The sequence below is a fragment of the Chiroxiphia lanceolata genome, chromosome 21, assembly GCF_009829145.1.
Source record: "Chiroxiphia lanceolata isolate bChiLan1 chromosome 21, bChiLan1.pri, whole genome shotgun sequence".
NCBI classification, from domain to species: Eukaryota; Metazoa; Chordata; class Aves; order Passeriformes; family Pipridae; genus Chiroxiphia; species Chiroxiphia lanceolata.
Window position 1 is genome coordinate 2,252,032 of NC_045657.1, and position 20,880 is coordinate 2,272,911.

At 52.5% G+C, this 20,880-nt stretch overlaps 1 protein-coding gene across 7 annotated transcripts in view; it reads left to right on the top strand.

The window, feature by feature from the left end:
• Positions 1–1,543: 1,543 nt before the first annotated feature.
• Positions 1,544–20,880, top strand: part of KCNT1 (potassium sodium-activated channel subfamily T member 1) — an 81,522-nt gene continuing 62,185 nt past the window's right edge. For 2 of the 7 annotated variants that reach the window (XM_032708285.1, XM_032708286.1), the window contains exons 1-2: positions 1,545–1,733; positions 15,313–15,492. In XM_032708285.1, the coding sequence (XP_032564176.1) occupies positions 1,603–1,733; positions 15,313–15,492 (311 nt within the window). In that variant the 5' untranslated portion in view covers positions 1,545–1,602. Of the gene's footprint in view, positions 1,734–14,668; positions 14,738–14,897; positions 15,162–15,312; positions 15,493–20,880 lie in introns of those variants that run through there. The other 5 variants (XM_032708284.1, XM_032708287.1, XM_032708283.1 and 2 more) reach the window with 5 other exon arrangements.

Genomic DNA, 20,880 nt, shown 5'->3' on the forward strand with positions numbered 1-20,880 from the left:
AGTGAATGAAGAATAACCTTCCCACTTAAAAGCATGATGGGTCGGGAAGCATCACGCGGGTGGGTTGCACGGGGAGCATTAATTGCTTTTCTCTCCAGTGACTCCCAGTGTAGGAGAGCCCATATGGAGAGAGAGGAGGAGGAAGAGGTGCTGCGGGAGAAACAAAGTCTCTGGTCCTGGGAGAAGCTGTAAAGCCCAGAGCCTGCGAGTGGGCACCTCCCTCTGGAGCGAGGGGGGGGGATGGCTGTGGCACAGCGGGGGCTGTGGCAGCGAGCGGGCACCGTGTGATCCAAGGGCCAGGGCTGCCGGGAGCAGTGGATGGGCAGGGCGGGGGTATCCCGGGGTCAGGGGGAGCTGATGGAGAGAAACCAGCTGGAAGCAGCTCCGACCTGAGTGGCGTCACCTCCCCTGGGTGTGACTGAAGGGGGCTTTGGTGTTTCGGGTGGTGGTGCGCAGTGGGAGCTGCTCGGATTCCAGCTGTTCACATCTGGCCCACGAGAGAGGAGGACACAGTTTTGGGGCACTTTGTGCTTGGCCACATCGTTACAGGTGGCACCTCCTGACTCCGGGCACGTGGGGCTGAACTTGGAGGGGAGAGAAGGCACCTTGGATCCACCCCCTTAACCCTTTCCTGGAGTCAGCCGGCTCGTTTCCAGGCGGATCCCGCTGTCCCTGGGCTGGGGCCATTCCCCAGCGGGGCCGTGTTGTTGCAGCGGGGCCCCCCTGGAAGATGAACGCTCCCGGCCCGGGCGCGCAGCACGGCGCAGGAATTCCCCGCAGGCAGCGGCTCGGCCCGGCTTGTTTGCGTTTGGCACAACCCCGAGGCGCAAATATTTGTCGAAAAGAAAACCAAGGGGGTGGGGGGGGAAGAAAAGGAAATAGAGATAAAAGAAAAATCAAGAAAAGGAAAAGAGGAAAGGAAAACGCATAGGGGAGGAGAGGAGAGGGAAAAGGGAAAGGGAAAAAGGAAAGGGGGAAAGGGAAAGAGGAAAGGGGGAAAGAGAAAGGGAAAAGGGGAAAAAGGGAAGGGGAAAAGGGGAAAAAGAGAAAAGAAAAAGGAAAGGGGGAAAAGGGAAGGGGGAAAGGGGAAAAAGAGAAAAGAAAAAGGAAAGGGGGAAAAGGGAAGGGGGAAAGGGGAAAAAGAGAAAAAGGAAAGGGGAGGGAGGAAAAGGAAAGGGAAAGGGGAAAAAGGAAGGGGGAAAGGAAAAGGAAAGGGAAAAAAGAAAATACAGAAAGGAAAGACCCCCGGGGGTCGTGCAGAGGCCGGAGACGAGGGACGCGCCCGGGGCCAGGGGGTCACCGGCTCCCGCCCCATCGCGGGGGTCGCGGGGTCGGGGCGGGGTCCGAGGGTGGGGGGGGCCCAGCCCCGCCCGGTGCCGCCCCCGGCCCGCCCCGCACGGCCCCGCACCTGTTGCCGCCCGCGCCCCGCCCGGCCCCGGCATGCGGAGCGAGCCGTGATGGGCGCGGGGCACCGGCAGCGGCCCCGGGACGGCGGCGGAGGCTCTGCCCGCGGCCGGCAGCCCCCGGCCCGCGCCCCCGGCAGCGCGGGGCTCCCATGCTCTGCCCCGCCTCGCCGCGCCGGGGCCCCGCGCCGCTGCGCCCATGCCGTTCTCGGGCGAGGAGCGGAGCCTGCAGGGCATCTACAAACCGGCGGGGCCGGCGGAGGGGCGGCCGGTCTGCCCCGAGTGCTACACCAACCGCTCCTTCGTGTACGACGATGGCAGCGCACACAGGTACCGGGGGGGCCGGGGTGGGGTGGGATGGGATGGGGGGACTCCTGGGGGCTCTGCCTGTGCCACCGTCGTGGGGGAGCTCCCCGTGCAGCCGGGGGAGCCCCTTCCCCTCCCGGGTGGGACGGGCAGGACCCCCGACCCTCTTGCCCACCGCGCTCTCCGTGCCCCGAGCCTGGAGCAAAGTTTCGGCGGCGCTTCCAGGCCTGGCTGGGGGTCCCTGCGAACGCCCCTCCGGCCACAGCACCTCGGGGATGGAGCAGTCGGGGGCTGCCTGGGTGCGAGGAAGGGGTGCTTGGAGACCCCCGAGCAGTTCCCAGTCACATCTTTCTTTGGGAGAAGGTGGATGCTGCCCTTCCGTCGAGCCGTGCTCCGGGGTGTGTGGGTCGGGCAGGGTTTGGCTGAGCCCTGAAGCCACGCCAAAGTCAAGGGATGAAAATACACGCAGGCAAAACCCTGCATTTCCATAGCTGCATCACAGCCCCTGCTCCGGCTTTGGGCTGGTTTTGTGCCAGAGTTACAATGTCCAGTCTGAGGGAGGGGCTGCGGTGTGGAGGGGAAGAGCTGCTCGAGGGCATCACAGGGACTCTGCTCCTCTTGTGCCCGGCAACAGCAGCTGCTTCTCACATGGGAACGAGTGCTCATTGCTGAAATATCCCAGCTTTTCCTCATAAATCCTTTATATTATCATCGTTCCGATTAAATTTTCTAGTGCAGTCCTTATGACTGTCACACTCCTCAAATGTCAGCTCAAATGAGCAAGTGAAGTGTGTGTATATCAATTCATGCTTGGCAGATAAGGACCTTGGCTGGATTTGTTCCCTGGGCTGCTCAGCTGGGGTTTTCTATATTGGCATCTGCTTGCTGTGATTTAGGGTAACAATCTTTTATTCCTGAAACCCTAGATGGAAAAAGAAGGAATAGTGTGTTTGGCAAGCTCTTTTAACTCTCAGTACATTGCCACTGACTGGGTAATTAGTGAAATCCTTGAATATTGGTTTTTGGGATTAAGTCCCTTGTGATTGCCCCTGCTGTCCTCTTTGCCAGAGGCACAATGCCCAGTGTGTCCAAGGGCTGCAGTGCCCCAGGACCCCCTGACTCCTGAGCACCCCGTTTGGTTGCCTTGGGCACACCAGGGTGGCTGCAGAGCACAGTGCCTTCCCCAAAGCTGCCTCATTTTGCAGCTGTGCTCGCTGTGTTTGCAGAAATGACACCCTGGAGGAGGTTGTGGAGCGTGTCTGCGTGTGGGGGAAGATCAGGGATCAGGCTGGAGACGACAGCTCGTGGAGGGTTCCCGCTCCAGCATTACAGGGTGATGATGAATTGCTCCTCATTACGCTCAGCCCTGCCCAGAGTCATTTATCCTCATCTAAAGCCCAACAAAATCCTTGTTCAAAGGTCCTCCTGCTTGTCTCTTTCAATCTGAATAGAAGAGCTTTGTTTCATAATTATGATTATACAGCTCGATGTGTTTCTAACCCCCTCAGGCTCTGGGGAGGTTGAAATGCCATTGCTTTCCACAGCTTGTCTTGCCTGCCCTTGTGTCCGGCCCTTTGCTGCCCTTCTGGAGATATTAAACAAGCTGGTTGGAGCCCTCAGGGCTCAGCATTTCCCCAGCTCCAGCTCGGAGCAGCCTGGTCTCTAATGTACTTTTTCAGAGCTGTTCAGCTGAAGAAGAAGCAGAAAATGATTGTAAACAGGCCAAAGAGAAAGGGCAGGAGCAGGCAGAGAAATAATCACTGTTTCCCCCATTAGATGGTCCCAGGGGACCCCTGGCTAATCTGCTGCTTGGCTTCCTCTTCTGCAGCCTGGATGGGGGGTGCACATCAGTGTCATCACCCACATGTTGCTGTTGCTCAGCCTCTGCCTGGTTGCCCACGGGTTTCACCTGGAAAGGGCCGTGTCTGGTGTGGGGTTTGTGTCTGACAGGTGCCCAGTCCCCAGGGCAGATCAGGGCTCAGGAGTCCTTGTGTTGTCTCCTTGTCTTGTCTCCTCTCCGTGCTCCCAGGCACAGCTGTGGGGGTGATGGCAGACAAGCAGACCTGTCACCAGAGGTGTGGGTGAAGGATGTGAAAAGCAGACTTATCTCCGAGCAGCAAAGATGTAGAACGTGGTCACTGAACCTTCTGCTGGATGTTCAGGGGACTTCAGCTGGGCTGAAATAAATGGAAGCCTCGATTATCCCCTCACTTAGCAAATCTAGAGGTGTCTGAAAAGCTGTTAAAGAGAAATCCTGTGTTTTCAGTTGCCTGAGTGTGGACATGTGTGTTAAACATCTGTGAGCTTCCTCCTGGCCCTCTTTATAAGGGGACAACAGTCCTGAAAGTCCCTTCCAGGTGGAAAGCAAGGGGTTAACTGTAAAAGCACTTGAAAGTTTATTTGGAGAGCAAATACACATTTCTGGCACCCAGAGGGTACAAATAGCCTAATTTTTACTTTCCTACCTCATGGGAAATCTGGGTGAATGTTTGTACGAGGAGCCAGGCTGTCACTTAGGAGAACATAGGATTTCCTTTGCCTTGCCCATGTAAGGGCACTCTGGGCACCAGCCGTGATGGATGAGCGGCCAGATGGAAGGACTCACACAAAAATATCCCGCACGAGTCCGGGGGGCCGGCGGGAGAGGCAGGGCCGGGCCGGAGGAGCCGTGGCTTTTCCATCAGCTGCCTCCCTCTGCCATGGCTCGCTCGGGAAGGAAAAGAGGGGAGAGGGCGGCACCCGCGGTGCTACCCGGAGCAGCTGCTTAGGAGGATCACGGGCTGGAATCACACGTATGTGGCTTTTGTCATGTCTGTTCTGAACGTTTCTTAAAGCTTCTGCCTGGGCTGCACCGCTCGGCTCAGGCTCCGTGGTGCTGTTTGTGCTGGGAGCAAACAGCTGTGCCGAGGATCTGGGTACTGAGTGGTGGGATTGGGAGCGGGACATGGAGGGGAGGTGGATCCCAGCAGCTCCAGGGCAAGCTCCTGAGAAGCTGAGGTTGGGGGCTGGAGAGCAGCAGCCCCACACCAGGGGTGTGTGTGAAGGATGTGAAAACCAGAACATATCCGAGCAGCAAAGGTGTAGGACACGTTCACTGAACCTTCAGCTGGGCTGAAATAAATGGAAGCCTCGGTTATCACCTCCCTCAGCAGATCTAGAGGTGTCTGAAAAGCTGTTAGAGAGAAATTCCATCTTCTCAGTTGCCTGAGTGTGGAGATGTGTGTGTAAACATCTGTGAGCAACATCTGTAAACAACCCATGAGCACTGCTGGCCTGGAAGCTCGGGATGTGCCTTTGGAATGCCAGCTGGGTTTGGCAGGGCCTTGGTTTGACAGGGGCTGTGCTACGGTGGAGTCTGTCCTCAGTCCCACCTGGCTGGGCAACCAGAAAAGGTCTTTTGGCCCTAAAAATCAACAGCAAGATTTGGAGCAGTGGCAGCAAGGTTAAAAATGCCCACAGGCACCTTCTGCTCCTCTAGCCAAAGCCTCTGCCTGACTCCAAAGGCAGAAGGAAAGGAAAAAGCATTGGTTAAGTGGGATTCCTGCTCAGTGTGAGCACTGATCCAGGCCTGGGATGGCTCTCCCATGGTTTCTCCTGCTAATCTTTAGATGTATCCAAGGATCTGTCTCAGTTTAGCACAGGGATGGTCCCTGCAGTGACAGCCTGTTGTTGTCTCTCAAGTTTTCCATTTTCTGGAAATGAGTGGAAAGATGCTTCTTTGGCAGAGCTTGCACTGAACCAGACTGTGTAGCTAATTAATAACCAGTTCCTCCAGGCAGGATTACTGGCTTGGACATTTATCAGCTTCCAAAAAGTCAGCCTCATGGATTGCAACAACTGTTGCTTTGGCTGCCCATGGGGATCTTGGCCTTGCTGTTCTGGGAGAAATTGCAGTAGGGAGCCATAAAAACTACAGGGCCAAACCCCCCGTGTTTTCAGAGTGTTTATGTAGCAGAGAAAAGAAGGAGTTCTGCTCTTGTTTTCCTCAGATGGTTAGGAAGGGGAAGCATGTGGCTCTGGAATGCTTCAGGAGAGCACCTGCCAGCACACCTGGGTCAGTGGGAGGAGTTTTGGGACCCCCAAAACCGAGTTTAACGAAGGACCCCCCGACGTGCTGAGTGTCCTCCTTAGCAACTGCCCTTGGGTTCTGGCACGGCCGGGTCACCCTTCGCTGGGGAACAGCAAAATAGGTCATTGCCTGTGCTCAGGGCTCTTTCTGCTCTGCAAAAATATTTACAGCATCTATTTGAATCCTCCCAATTCTCCTCCAGCGACCTCTCCCTGACCCCCACGCCTGGTTCCCAAGTGCTGCACGCGATTTGTTTTGGAGCCTGTTAAGGTTTCTCTTGTATCCCTGCCAGGCTGGGCTGGAGTGTGGGACATCTCATTCATTCCTTCTCATGAATAAAAACAGGCCAGGAACCACGTCTGAGCTCAGGTGCCTCTGGCCTGGTGTCCTTCCAAAGTGGCTGGTGACAGAAACTGCAAGAGGAAAGGTTTGGATCAGGTATTGGGAAGGAATTCTTGGCTGTGAGGGTGGGGAGGCCCTGGCACAGGTTGCCCAGAGAAGCTGTGGCTGCCCCATCCCTGGGAGTGTTCAAGGCTGGGTTGGACAGGACTTGGAGCAACCTGGGCTAATGGAAGGTCCTTCCCAGGGCTGTGCTGCTGCAGCCTGTTGGGATCCTGGGCTGGAGGTTGTACCCAGTGGCTGTGCTTTGACCACCTGGATGGATGTCCTGGGGTTCACCTGCTCCCTCTTGAACCTGTTGGTACTTTCTACCTCCATAGGAGGCTGTGACTTCTTTGATGCAGCTGCTCTGTGGCAAAACATGCTGCTTTCCCTTTGAGCCTGCTGCCCTGTGATCTCCCCAGGCTCCTGCAGCTCCTGTGATGTGTCTGCTCCCTGGTCCTCTGCTCTGATTTTATCTGCCTTTCATCACATCCCTTTCCAGGCTAAAGACTCCTCCTGATCTGTTGGACCTCTTCTTGTACAAACCACTTTATAACCTGTAGTTATCCCTGGTGCCCTTTTCTGTGCTCTGTCATCTCTGAAGAGGGGAGCCAGGAGCGTGTGTGACTCTGTGGTGGGTTATCAGGAGTATAAAAACTTCCCCAAACATTCTGGGCTCTGCCCACCACTGCAGCTTTGGGGCATTATCTGTGAATTTGGCTCTTTTCTGAGTGCTCATTTGCAGACCTTCTGATGCCTGTGCAGGAAGCTGATTTCCCCCTCTCCTGTTGGATTAGTTGGCATTTACTGATGCTAATTTTCGTCTGACATTTTACTGTTGGGTCGCTCAGTGCCATGAGATCCTCCTGCAACTGTTGACAGTCTGGTTTCAGTTTGACCACCCTGGATAATTTGCAGTCATCCCCATCCCTTCTGAAGCCATGAGAGCCTTGTGGGACCCCAGAGATGTTTGCTTCAGTGTTCTCCTTCTGTTTGCCTCCTGTCTCCTGCTCCAGGAGACATCTCCCCTCACATCCTGGCCTGGCAGGTGCGTTGACAAACCTCCCTCTCGGGGTTTATTTCTGGTACACTTTGTATTTTCGAACAGTGTGAAAAGACTCTTCCTCCTCCCACGTCCCTCTATTATTTTCTGCTTTCAGTAGCAGGGACTGTTCTGCAGGGGTCTGCAATGGGGAGAAGTTTCTTCTTCGTGCTTCATCCCTTTCTGCTTGGAGCAGCCTGGGGCTGTGGCAGGGAGGATTTTCCCAGCAGTTTATTAGCAAGGATTGGCACTTTCTTGATCTTGAAGCCTTTTTTTTTTTTTTTCACGTGACCCTGGAAGCTCCTGGGCACTGACAAATGACAGGATATAACAGCTTGGGATGAGGGGCAGGATTGTGTCCTGTGGGATATCACAATCACTCCTGAGAATGAGGATTTGGGAGAGTAACGAGCTCTGGCTGGAGAGCATCTCCTTGCTCATCCTGAGAGCTGGGAGCAGATAGCTTTGCCCTGCTTGCAACTGCTCCCCTGCCAAGATGAGGGTTTTGGCTGGTTCCCAAGGTGGAGAGGGGGACACTGGTCCCAGGTAAGCTCCCTGTGGAGGGGAAATGCCAGGAAAAGCCAGATTGGCCAACAACAAAAGGGCAGAGGGCTTTTAAGCCTCATTTTAGGAGAGGTGAGGTTTCCTGTCTCGAGGGCTGCTGTGACCTGCACGAGGGTGCACTGGCTGTGATGGAGCATTAGGATTTGTGGAGACTAAACAAAATCCTCGTGGGAGAACTATAACTTGACTTCCTGGTGCTGCTCACAATCCCAGCTGCTGGAACAGGGACCTGTGGCACAGCTGAGGAGGAGGCTGGGCAGTACCTTGTGTCTGTGAGTGAGACTGGCTGTGGTGTCTGTAGGAATTGTGTTGCCCTCCTTAAGCAGGTGATGGTAGAGTTGGCTGTTGGCTCCAGGAGCGGAGCTGGAGGCTGTGACAGGGGAATTGCTCTCTTTTTTTATTTTAATAATCTGTTTAGGTTCAAGATTTTTCACGGTTGGTTGGCATGAATCACGAGCCTGGTGTTATCCCTGTGTGCAGCAGCACCCTGTCATTAAAGGCTGGGTGGTTTCCCTGGGGAGTCTGGAGTGCAGAGCCTCCGAAATCCCCGTGGGACTGGCGGGGCCTCGCGCTGAGGGATCGTTTCTCCAGCAGTGTCAGTCCTGGTTGCTTCATTCCTTGGGCCCTGGGCTTGATTCTGCTTTTAGATGAACTTGAACGTGCTCCCAGGCCACCTCACCAACTGTGACAGGCAAAAATGGGCGATGTCCTTGTTGGGAAAGGACTGGATGCCCCGGGAAATCTGCTCCTCCCTCAGCACAGACCTCCTACGACCAAGATACAGCCTCAGTTGTAATCCATAAATAGCCTGGAGGTGGCCGAGTCAGGAGTTTCCCGGCAGGGTTGGTGACCTTGGCTGAGCAGGACGAGTGTGTTTTGGGTTTGTCCCGTCTTCTGAGGCTGTTCAGGGATGAGATGGTGGGAGTGGGACCCTTGGGGACCTTTGCCCGAGGACATTGGGATGGGGAGCAGAGCTGTGGCCTTAGGGAAGCAGGAGTTGGTATATTGTGCTGTAAGTGATCATCTGAGCTAATTTGCATTCTATTTGCATATTTACACGGCAGAATAAACCAGTTGCAGGGCACAGAATCACAGAATGGTTTGGGTTTTAAGGGACCTTGAAGATCATCCAGTTCCAACCCCCTACCATGAGCAGGGACACCTTCCATAGACCTGATTGCTCAGGTTGCTTCCACCAGACCTTCCACTGCTCCAGGCTGCTTTTTCTTTTGGTACCACTTAGGATTGCCAAGAAAAGATGAGGAGGCCCCAGCCCAGGCTTGAGGAGTGGGAAGTGATCCCCTCACCTGCCAGGAGCCAAGGGTGTGTAGGATGTGCTTTCTCTCCTCATTTCTCCCGGTGTTATTTGGGCTCTGCAGTCACCAGGGACATCAGCATGGCTTGTCTACCTTTGCTTCTGCTGGGACCCTCCCAGCACTGCCAGGCCTTCCAGACAGGATGCTTTGGAGGAAGGGGATGCCTGTGGCTCACTCCTCCTGGATCCCTTCCCCTTGGCAGGGCACTGATGGAAAACTGGGGGGAGCCGAGCTGCCTCTGCCACTCTTGTGCTCCCTGTGCTGCTGTGGGATGAAAGAAGAGTGAAAAGGCTTCTCAGTGGGGCTCTGCCTTCCCTGAGCTTTACCTCGGCACACAAAGCATTCATGTGCATCAGGCCAGAAGGGAACGGGGAGACGTGGGGTTGAATTGCTAATATGGGGTTGTCTAATAAGAAAAACAGCTCTGGACCTGGAAGGTACAATTTCTACTTTTATCTTCTGGAAAATAGCATTTGCCAGCAGGGGAAAGGCTTGTGGAGCTTTGCACTGACTCACTCTTCCTGTTCATTTTCCACGTGAAACACACAAAATGCTAATTTTTCTGCGAGGCCTGGGGTGTTAAATTGCCTGTGCTGGTTGAAAGCGAAGTGATGGGTGGATTTGTCACAGGGCTTGGCAGTCCTGGAGAAGTTTTGGGCAACAGCAGCTCCTGACATGGACAAGTCCGACTGTGGACATACAGATTTGGTTGCAGGAGTTTAATCTGGGAGACTGAGCCCTTCATGTATTGTGTGTGTGTGTATATTTATATATGTGTGTGTGTATGTGTATATATGTGTATATATATATATGTTTTGCAGCTGTTGTACCCACAAAAGGTGACTTGGGCCAAAGCTGCTCAGAGTAGCTGGAGATAATGACTTGGATGTTATGATGGGCCTGTTCACATCTCTTTGAATAAAAACATGTTTAATCCATGGCCATTGTACAAGTAACCCCAGCTCTATGAACCGGGCCAGCGAATCACTGGGTGACCTCTGGGAAGGGAGAGGGGACAGTGGGATGAGGGTCTGGGGCTCTTCCTCCATCAAGCTGAGCCATAACCAATGATGATGTTGGCTGGTGCTCACAGGGAGGAGAGTGAGGAACATGCACAGCTGAGGTGCTGGCAGGGAAAACAACTCCAAGCCTGAAATGAGCACCCCAACTCTTCCATGGGGGTGTCCCTGGGGGAAAATCCTGCCCTGGCAGCTGCTGAGTTGGTGTCCAGGGAAGGGCAGGGTGTGTGTGGTGGGACCTGCCCTGCATGTGTGCCTGCCCACACGTGTGCAGATCCCCTGCCCCCCTTCCCTGCATGCTCTGTGCCCTCTCCTCTGGCTGTGCCATGGTGCTGTGCCAGCTCCTGCCCCTCCTTGCCAAGGGAGCAGTGCCAGTGCCTGCTGCAGTCCTGTGTCCCTGTCAGGGGGGGCTTTGCTGCTTCCCAGCCCCGCTCTGCAGACCAACCCTGTGCCTCCTCATGCACTGGAGCCATTAGGAGACCCCACGGGAATGTCACTCAGAGGGGAAGAATAACCCCCAAAATCGAAAAGAGAGGGGAGAACAACTGTAACCTGGTAACCATAAGAGCTGTGGGAGGAGAAACAAACACAAGATGATTGTATATATTTAAATAACTGTAGAAAAAGAAAGGGCAGAATTTCCTGTGTGGCTTGGTTCCCTGGAGAGGCTCTGAGAGCCTGGTGGCAGCTGAGCTTGCCAGGGATGGATCAGGATGCAGGGCCAGACTCTGGTGGAACTCTGTGGCAGGGAGGAGGGGACATAGCACGGTCCTTGGTGTCCTGGGGCAGCCTGGCTCCAAGAACCCTCTGGAGCAGTATCCCATCCCTTGAGCGCAATCTAGACACCATCACCCTACAATGGGCTGGAGGCTCCTGCCCCACCAGTGCCTCTTTGTTGCCCAAAAGGCTCTGTTCTCCTCTGACAACAGATTGTGTCGTGTGTCACTGCCGACAGCGAGAGGAAGGTCGTTCCCTGTGTCTGACTCTTGTTCCACCCTTGCTTCAGCCAGGGCTTGTCCTTTCCATCCCATGAGAGGGGACAGGAGGCCCAGCAGCAGCTGGCTGTGGTGTTGTGCTGGGTACCAAAGCTCGAGGAAAAGTGGCTTTGCCGGGGGGGGGGGGGGATGTTGATATTGGACACGAGGTATTTGCTTTCCTGGCTGCACATCCAGACTCCCTGGCCATCCTCCTGGGGAAAGGATGGACTTAGAACAGATGGCTGCCAGCAGGACCTTGTACCTCTGGCTTTTTACAGCTTGGAGTGGGAGAGGAGGGTTTGGACTGTAAGTTATGCAAGAACTTGCCCCAGAAGTAGGTTCAGCTGTTCTGTTTGCACACCCCAACCCTCAGAAAGAGGAGAGGAAGAGCATTTCTGGGAGGGCCTTCAGTGAGGGGTGTCACTGAGAGCTTTGGAGCTCCCAATGGTGCGTGGCAGGTGTGGGCAGTTACCTCATACAGGTACCAGAACATCTGAGTTTGGGATCTGTGATGACCCCGGGCAGTTTGTGATTGGTTTGTGGTGGGAAGCAGGAGGATGCTCTGCGGCTTTTGTGGCGTGCAAGAAAGAAGAAGAGGAACTTGGGTTTTGTCTTTCCTCTTCTTTGACATATGCAGTCAAAAATAATAACAAAAATCCTGAAGTGCATTACAACAGGCTCCCAGCCTGGGGACTTTCCTCTGAGGCAAAGCTTCCTCTTGGGTACTGGGAACCCAAACAGCCTCTGGCAGAGCTCTGGCTCAGCACAGGCAGGGGGGTGGGTTGTCACTGGTCTCCTGATGGCATTTCCAGCCTCAGGGGACGGTGCTGTCAGCACTGAGCCTTCCCTGAGTGTCCTGGGGGGAATGAGCAAGGGAAGAACGTGGTTGTGACCAGCCCACGCACACGAGAGCTGACTGAAGGAACCCGAGGCTGGAGCATCTCCAGGGCTCTGAGGGAGAGTTTGCCAGACTGGGGTGGTGACTGGTCTGCCTGCAGTTTAATGGGAGGGGAGATCCACAGGGAGCTCTGGTGGGATCCCAGTTCCCGTGTTCCCAGTGGGGTGTCCCCTCCCTGCCTGCTGGGGAGTTGGCCAAGCTGGGGGAGAGACGGTGTCGTAGCGAGAGAGTGGAAGAGTGTTGAGGTTCCCATATGCTGAGCACAGCGTGCTTTTTTGGTGGTACAGGGTTCTGGAGGAAGGAAAGGGAAGGGATGATAAAAATAAAGCTGCAGTTCTGTATTTAGCTATAAACGACTTCAGGATTATTTTTTTTCTTCAGTAGTATTTGAAGACTGTGCAATAAATGAGCTTGTTCATGAATTTTTTATTTTGTACCACTACAGCTACTTTGAAGAAGTAGCCAGGTTGCTGTGGTGTTTCTGTAGCTCAGGATCCCTGTGTTTGGGTGGTTGTAAATCCTCTGTGCTGATGTCAGGAGACCCGTGTGAGGTGCAGGAGCACTTTTTCTAAGACTCTGCTGTGCAACATATCTCAAAGTCATTGTGTAAGTGATAAAGACATCTTAACAAATAAGTGAATGCAGCATTTGTCTTAGTGAAGCTTTATCCAGAATGAACAAATGTTCCAAAATTTTAAAATTCTGAATGATTTTGTATGCAAGAATAAATGAAAATACATTAAAAATGTAGCTGCTGCTGCCAATGGGAGAAGAAACTCAGATGCAAATAGCAAAGATTGTGTTACCAGAGATACTGGTATAATTGGATTTTACTACAGTTTCTAAATGCTAATAAAGGACAGTGGTAAATATTTGCTTTGTTTCATGAATCTGACACAGGATCTGAGGCCAGGAGAGATGAGTTCATTGATCTGGAAAAGAATCATGTGGAGTTCAAAAGAAAAAACCACACCCAAACCCCAAAAGAGGAGTGTTTGATATCCAAGGGGATGGCTGGGTAGAGCTGTGGGCATCCATAGCTCCCTGTGGGTCCAAGATAACGTGGACCTGTCTGCCTGGCCCCACAGTGGGAGCTGTGGAGTGTCAGACAGGGCAGTAGCTCTGTGTAAAGGTGCCCTTTCCACATGGCAGTCAGTGTGTCCATGGCTGTGCAGGAAAGGAAACAACCTGCTCCTTTAAACAGGCACTTCATAATCAGTGGAGATCACTGGGTGTGACAGTCTCCTTCAAACACAATTGTAATTGCCCACATTTGGAGTCAGGCACCTGACTCCCCACTTTAAAGCCTGATTTTAATAAGAGAGAGGATGATTTTTAAAACATACTTTTTCTCCCCCTGAAATTCCAGTTTTAGGATGCTGTCCTGGCCTCATGGCAATAAGAAACATCAACTGGGCTAGAATTTCTTGGAGGTGGCCTAGAAACAGTGTGCTTTTGGCCTAATTTATCACAGTTAAACTCTTAAGAGGAAAGACTTCATTGTGGCTTCTTTTTGTGTGTGCTTAATGTTAGATCCTCCTTTGCAATGTGAGCTGGAGACGGTCAGCTAACTTTGGTGTTTATATCAGTTAATCCAGAGGGAGTGCTTGAGCTGACGGGTTTGCCTTGATTTATCTCAAACACCAGGTTTTGGATCAATGAATACCATAGAATAACCTCCCTGATGCCCCAGGCCCTGCACAGATGCATCACTCAGCGCAGAGCCTTGGCTGCACACTGCATATGGCAGCTAAAAGGAACTGGAAAGCTCTGGGGGTACGGAATTAAATGGCAAATAACATCAGTGAGAATCACCTGAAGCACTGAGAGCGAGCTGGGTTGTCTTCTGGGGCTGTGTTCAGCAGAAATTTTGCATGCTGATTGCTCTTCTGGAAACCCGGGAACAGCAGCTGAGCAGGGCTTTGGAATCTGGTCAGCTGGGAGCTGAGTTGCAGGGGTTTGAGTTGTTAAAGGTAGAAGAAGATCTGAGGAGCCTCAGATCCCATCCCTGCAGCCCAGCAGCAAACCCCTCCACGTCTGCTCAGTTCAGCATTCAGCTGGCAGGAGCTCTTTTGCCTTGTGCAGTGCTGGAGATAAAGCTGTGGGAAGGTGGTTGGAATGGGTTGGAGAGGCTTTGGGTGAGATATTTGGAAGTAGAACAGGCAGGAGCTGGAGCCTAGCAAGCTCTTTGCTGCCTCACACCCCGAAGTTACATGTGATGGACAAAGAATCAGCTCACTGCAGAGGCACCACCTCTCCTCTTCCAGGCTCTCCCTGACCTCCCCACTTTCCACAAAGGGTCTGTGAATTTGGTGTTCCTGTCTTGGCATGGTGAGGCCAGGACAGAAAGTATCAGCTGTGATCCTGCCTTGTGTGACTGTGCACTGGCTTTACAGCATTGAATGGCTTTGTTGCCTTGGGGTTCTGTGAAGGGAAGTTTCAGCCTAACCCCAATCTGCTGTAATTAGTAGCTCAAACTGACATGGGCAGAACTGTTGAACCCATGTTTTGGTTGGTAAAGGGGGTTTGAGAAAGGAGACCAAAGAAAGCCTTTAACCCTCTGAAAGGGCAGTTTGAGAGCTGGTTGAGGTCCATCTCCTTCGTGTGTGCCAGGCAGAGCTGTCTTTGAGCCACCACCTTGGGTCTCTCCCGGGCACTGTGCTCCCCCATCCCTGGAGCAGAGACATGGGCAGCCGAGGGATGGGTGACAGATCCTCCTGGCCACGGCACTTGGCAGCTGGACAGACAACTGAGTCATCAGTGTTCGTGGTTTCTCATTTAATCCTGGGGTTGTTGGGATGATTTAAGTGCCAGCAGTCCAGGGAGGAGGTTGTGCTTCTGCTTCCAGCAGGGCTGTGGAGCCATCGCCTTGTCTGCCTCCCATCCCTACTTTTCGTCGCGGGGAGAGGCTGGGGGGTGGATCTGGGCTCGGCTGGCAGCTGTAGATTATCTTGCGAGCAGTTTTATTTCCTCCCGGCGATTGGGCTTTTCCATTGGCTCCTCTTGCTCTCCGTCGCTCGCCTGCTGAGCAGCAAATGTCCTGTGCCCGGCGCTGCCCTGCGGGGCGCTCCGCGGGACCGCGCTCCGCGCCCTGCCCACCCCGCCGGCCCCCGGCCTGAGCCCCGACCCCCCAATGCCCCCGGGGGGAGCGCTCTGCAGGGGGGGCACGGCCGCCTGCCCCGCAATGTAATCGCGGCCGGCGGTGCGGGGCGTGCGGGGTGCGGGAGGCGCGGGGCCGGCCCCGGGGGAGGTGCCGGGGCGGGCGGCGGGGGCGGGCAGGGCAGGGCAGGGCTCCCCCGTCGCCCCCCACCTACCGCTACCCCCTTGTCTCCCGCAGGCTCTCGTCGCCCGGCGGCTGCGGCGGCGGGGACGGCGGCGGGAGCCGCAAGAGCGGGGTCATTCTGGACATCGCCGCCCTGAAGATGACGGAGCTGGAGTCCGAGGTGCTGCCCCTGCCGCCCCGGTACCGCTTCCGAGATCTGCTGCTGGGGGACCAGTCCTTCCAGAGCGACGACAGGTTCGGGGTGCAGCGCGGGGACAGCGGGGTGGGGGGCGCGGGGACAACGAGGGAGGGAGACACGGTCCGGGGACAGGCACTGTCCGGGGATGGGGACACACGCCCGGAGTGGAGACACACGCCCGGGGATGGGGACACACGCCTGGGACCCCCGCCTGCTCCGGGGCGGGGGATCCGGAGCTCTCCGCGGTGCTGCTGCCGCGGGCACAGCCGGACCCCGCCCGGCGCGGAGCTCTCCGCGGTGCTGAGCTCGGGACCGGGGCGGCCGCGCTGCGGGAGGGGGGCTTTGGGGTTACGGGGGGTACCCGGAGCCTGCGGGCGTTGGGAGATGGTCGCAGGAACCGGTGGCATGCTCGGGAGAAGGGCACCGGGATGTGAAGGGGATGGAGGGCAGGGGTGCCTTGGACAGCAGGCAGCGGGAACATCTGGGTGCTCCAGGAGGGTGGGATGTGCTGGAGCTGCTGGGCAGTGGGAACTGTGGGTGTACTGGACCAGCAGACGCTGAGCTGTGTGGGTATTCTGGGCAGGGAGTCCCATCAGGGGTTGGCAAGGAGGAAAAGGGACCAGTGTCTGGGAGATGTACGGGATGGGGCTGGTGGAACTCTGCCATGTGCAGAGTTTGGGCTGAGCACATCCATTTGTTTAGGAGGTGAGGCTCCTCCAGGCTGTCTTTGCAGCAGGGTGTGCTGATGGGAGCAGAGAAATTATAAAGAGCTGCTGGGGTTGTGGTGCCACTCTCTCTTTCTTGGGCTGACCAGAGAAATGGTCTTAATGTGTTGAGCACCAAGCCTGCTCTTCCTGCCTGGCTGGCAGGGATTTATGAGCAGGTTGAGTGAACGATGGAAGGAATGCCATGAGTGGCAAGTGCATTCCATGGGCAGAGCAGTTAAATGAAGAGGAACGAGAACCTTCCCTTCAAATCTGTTCATATCATAAGTACCCAGGAGCTGCAGTGCTAATGGGGAGTCAGTGAGGTTGTTATCTTTTCCCACCAATTAATTGTGTGATGCAAACAGAGAGAGATGAAATTCTTGTTGAAAAAAACACCTTCAGTTCCTGGTGAGTTAGCCTTTGGCTAACTGTGTGTTTGGTACATGCACCAAGGCTTCTGTGAGTCTGTGTTAAAAGGAAATTCATTTTTTTATATGTACCAGTGTCATCCCCCCCCCCAAAAAAAAAAAAAGGTGAATTTGGCTTTGGAAAATGAATGTGGGATTTACAAATGTTCTGTGTAAGTGTTCCTAACTTTTATAGCTGCGGTAAAAAATTGGTCTGTCTCGAAAACGAGTCTGTGATCCTGAAGGTTTTAAAGCCCAGATTTTCTTAACAGGCACTTAAACATTAATATAGTTATATGGTATAAAGTGAGAAGTTGGTATGAAATTCCTGCTGCAGAAAATGTCTGGATTTCAGAGCAGTTATGCTACGGCTCATTTGGCTCTTTGAAGATTTAATAGTTTTCATTTAAGTATTTGAAAGCATCTGTAATACAGAAGCTGGGAATTGCAGACTGTGTTTTTTCTGTGTTTCACTGGTTATACCCCTTAACCGTCATTTTCATCTCGATTTGGGTGTTTCTGATTCAGAGTCTCTCTTTAATTTTAATGTGGAGCTACTCTGGATTATTTTTAAATTCATTAGCCTTGTTTCTCAAGAATTCATTACCCTTATTTCTTAAGATGTCTCTGTTTCAGTGGCTTTATGTGCTGCTTTCTTTAGTTGTTTGATTTCCCCTTTGCCTAGAAAATATTGATAATTTCACAGCGTGTTTGGGAATGCAAATCTGTGAGCCCCCATTCGCTGTTCACTGGAGCCCTCTTGACTTCCCTGGGAGTTGAGATGAGCTGTAGACTTTGGTAAATGTTGCTGTTAGGCCTGAGTTTTGGTCCCAAGTCATTAATAACACCAGGATCTTACGGATGAACCAAGCTCACTGGAGTAATTATGACTAGTAAATTAGTCTGTTCCAAACCAACTGGATCAGCAGCTGATTTAGGTCATGAGAAAGAGAGAGAAAAGCAGAAGAAAAAAGAAAAGCAGAAGGAGTTTTCAGCTTTACTGTGCTTATAAATGATAAGCAGCTCAGAGATGTGCTTTGAAGTGCTTTGTTACAGGGATGTGCTGGGGGAAATTCCCCCCTGGAAACACTGTGGGGAACTAGGAATGGTCAAATAGAGCTCACTGGACTCACAGATGCAACACTGAGGGAAAACACCCATAGCACTAAATATCTCGTTTATTTATAAAAGCAATGCCTGAAACATCAGTGTCTCAAATATCTGCTTTTGAAAACTTCCCTGGAATGATAAAAGTGAGGAGGTTTCTGGGGTCAGCAGAGGACTAAAAGGTTGGGAGGGCCGTAGGTTTTGCTGCTTCTGGAGAATTAAAAACACTCTGTTAGAGATGAATTAGTGCATCCTCATCACAGAGGATGCTGAGGAGACCAACACTGGGCTGAGCTGAGGGAATGAGGTAATGCTGGAGCTTGAGGAGATGAGAGCTTGTTGGAACAAGCAGATAATTAGAGAGCTGTGGTATGGCAGGAGGAGGGAGCATGTCCAGATAACCTCTGGAACTGAAAGAACTGATCAGTGAATGAGAGGTGGAATAGGTAAAACAGGCTGCTCCTCATTTACCTCTGCTTTTAGAATGTGAAAGGTGAAGCCAATCAGTCTAACTAGGCAGGGCTTGCTCTTTGGCAGATGGGCTGAGTGACAGGAGCATTAAAATAACACTTGGAAAGGGGTGTGGAGGATGCAGTAAATTGGCCAGGAAGCAAATAGGAAACGACCGACTGGAAGAGGAATGTGGGAGGTGAATGGATTTGTGGAACAGAGAGAGAAAAACCCAATGACAAGCAATTCTAGAGTTGTCAAGTGGAAGTGCTCCTTCCAGGATCATCTGACTCGTTTTTGGAACTCACCACCACGGGGCATGTGGAGGGCTTTGGGCTTAGCTGGATTTAAGCTCTGGGCTTGGCATTTCTGCAAGGCAGGTCTTTAGGTTATAGAAACAGGATTAACTGTCATTTCAGCTTGGAATTTCCAAAGGATACAAACTGCTGTTCAGGGCATGAATCTGACTGATAGGACCTGGGAGGTAATTTCTCCTCTGGGGAAGGAAGGCTCTCTTTGGGAACGTTGCAGTTCCTCGGTTGTCTGGCATTAGTCCTGTCCAGTTCAGAAGTTTCTTTCCCTTTTGGAAGGTTCTGTCAATGTCAATACTGGGAGAAAAAGGGATTTGTTCTGCTCTCTTATGGCAGTATTGCATTTCCTATCTCACTGATGTTTTGTTGACTTGAGAGCAATTCAGAGCCACTGGAATAGAACAGTAAAGGCAAGTTTAAGATATGGAGTAACATCTTAAACAAAAAGAGGGTGAAGAACCGGGGGCACAAGTGCTGCTGGTGCCTGGCTGCCCTTACACATGCCTGGCATAGGACTCCTCTGGGCATGGGAATCCTCTGTGCAGTGGAGGCTGTGCAGGAGTGAGGCCAAGGGGGCTGGAGGAAGGGAGAGGGAGCTGAGCTCACATCCCAAGGGTGCTGCGAGTCTGGGCTCCGTGAGGAAGGTAGGCTCCTGTTCTGAAGTGATACTGGAATTGCTGATTAAAGGCAGCTGAGAAAGCACATCTGCTGAATTGATAAATATTGTCTTATACCACAAGCTGTGGCATCCCTTTGATCTCTGCTGTCCTGACTACGGCAGTTTTTGATCGCCTGCATTCTCTTTTCTTGGACAGTGCTGACAGCTGGGTTGGGGCACGTATAAAAAAAACCCCATAAATAAAATTAAACTGTATCTCAGAAAAGTGTCATTAGGAGCTTATTTGTTGCCTAATTTAAATAGCCTGAACACTTTCCAGAAAATCATTGTCAGAAGCCGCAGTCCTATTTACAGTACTGAGAAGTAATGGATGTCACTTTGATTAAGTGCATTTTTCTGAGGCTAATTATCAGGAAAAAATCATTTTGATGGATGAGGATGTTTGTGAAAGCTGCTTGTGCAGAAGAATTCAGCAACATCTCTATAAAAATTTTAACATCTTCTGTTTCAAATCAAAAATTTTTTTGGATGTTACATAACAAAGAAAAGAGACTTTTAACAACTGGGGCGAATTCTTTTAAGTTTCTTCTTCCGAGTTATATAGAGTCTGAAGACTCTTTGTCTGTGAACTGACATCTGGTCTTTGTCTCTTTAATTGTCACCAAGTGGTGGCTCTAAATCATAGGTCAGACTGTGCTTGGTGTGAGCAAACTGAAGTGCTGCAATCTCAGGCTTTAGGATCTTACCCTGGCAGATTTCATGATAACATTCCCCAAGTGATTTCCTCTTCAAATGCATCATTACATTAATGGAGCCGGGCAGTTTTGTGTTCCAGAGTCGGGTTCCTTCAATGTGCCTGTGGCTGAATCCCCACTTCATTGACATGTGATTTAATGGGCAATTTTCCTCATTTTATTTGGAAGATGCAGATGCTAATTTGAAAACTCCAGGTTGTATCCAGAAGTCAAGAGGCATTTATTTCTGTGAAGGTGAGGTAATGGCCAATATTTTAAGTTACTGCAGTGGCTGTTCAGGCTGTAGCATCTGTGCTAGTGAAGATTTGTACCTGGAACTAGGAGATCCAGCTCTGATACATATGTGCCACAAAACTCCTCTGGGGAAGACTCTTCATCCCCCAGCAGTTTGATCCCTTGCTTGTGAAGCAGGATGAAGGTATTTATTGCTAACATCCACTCCCTAAATAAGAGTGTTTAGATCCATCTCCCAGCAGCCCTGGGTGCAGAATCTCTCAAGGGGTGACTCAGTTGTGATGCCTGAGCCCAGCTCCAGACCAAGCAATAAATAACCCTGGGGAAGGTGGTGGGACCCCAAAGGTGGAAGTGTCGGTGTGGCCGCTGGAATTGAATTGCTTCTCCTCTGCCTTTGCCACCTGGCAAAGCAGAACCAGAACAGTTATTAGTTGGATTAGGCTGTTTTCTTGAGTCAGCTCTTTGTCAGAAAGTTTCTGTCTGACAGTAGAAGCAGGAGTTTCCTCCTGAGGGCCTTGGGCAGGACCCTGCTCCTGCCTGGAATGATCCTTGTTCCCTGTGTGCTCCTGCTCCTGGGCCAGGGTGGGTCAGGCAGGTGACATGTACAGGTGTAGCTCTTTCCAAAGTACATTCTGGCAGCTCTGCTGTGCCAGCCAAGGCTGTGGACAACACCAAATTCAGTCCCTAATTTAAGTTATGGGAGAAGCTGCTGGCAAGGAGTGCCAGAGATTGTGGGGATCAGGCTGGACACGCTGTGCTCCTCCAGCAAGGCTTCCTCCTGCTCCTGGAATGGAAGGCCAGGAGCATCCCAGGCCACCAGTCATCCCCATGGCTTTTCTGAAGCACAGTGCTGT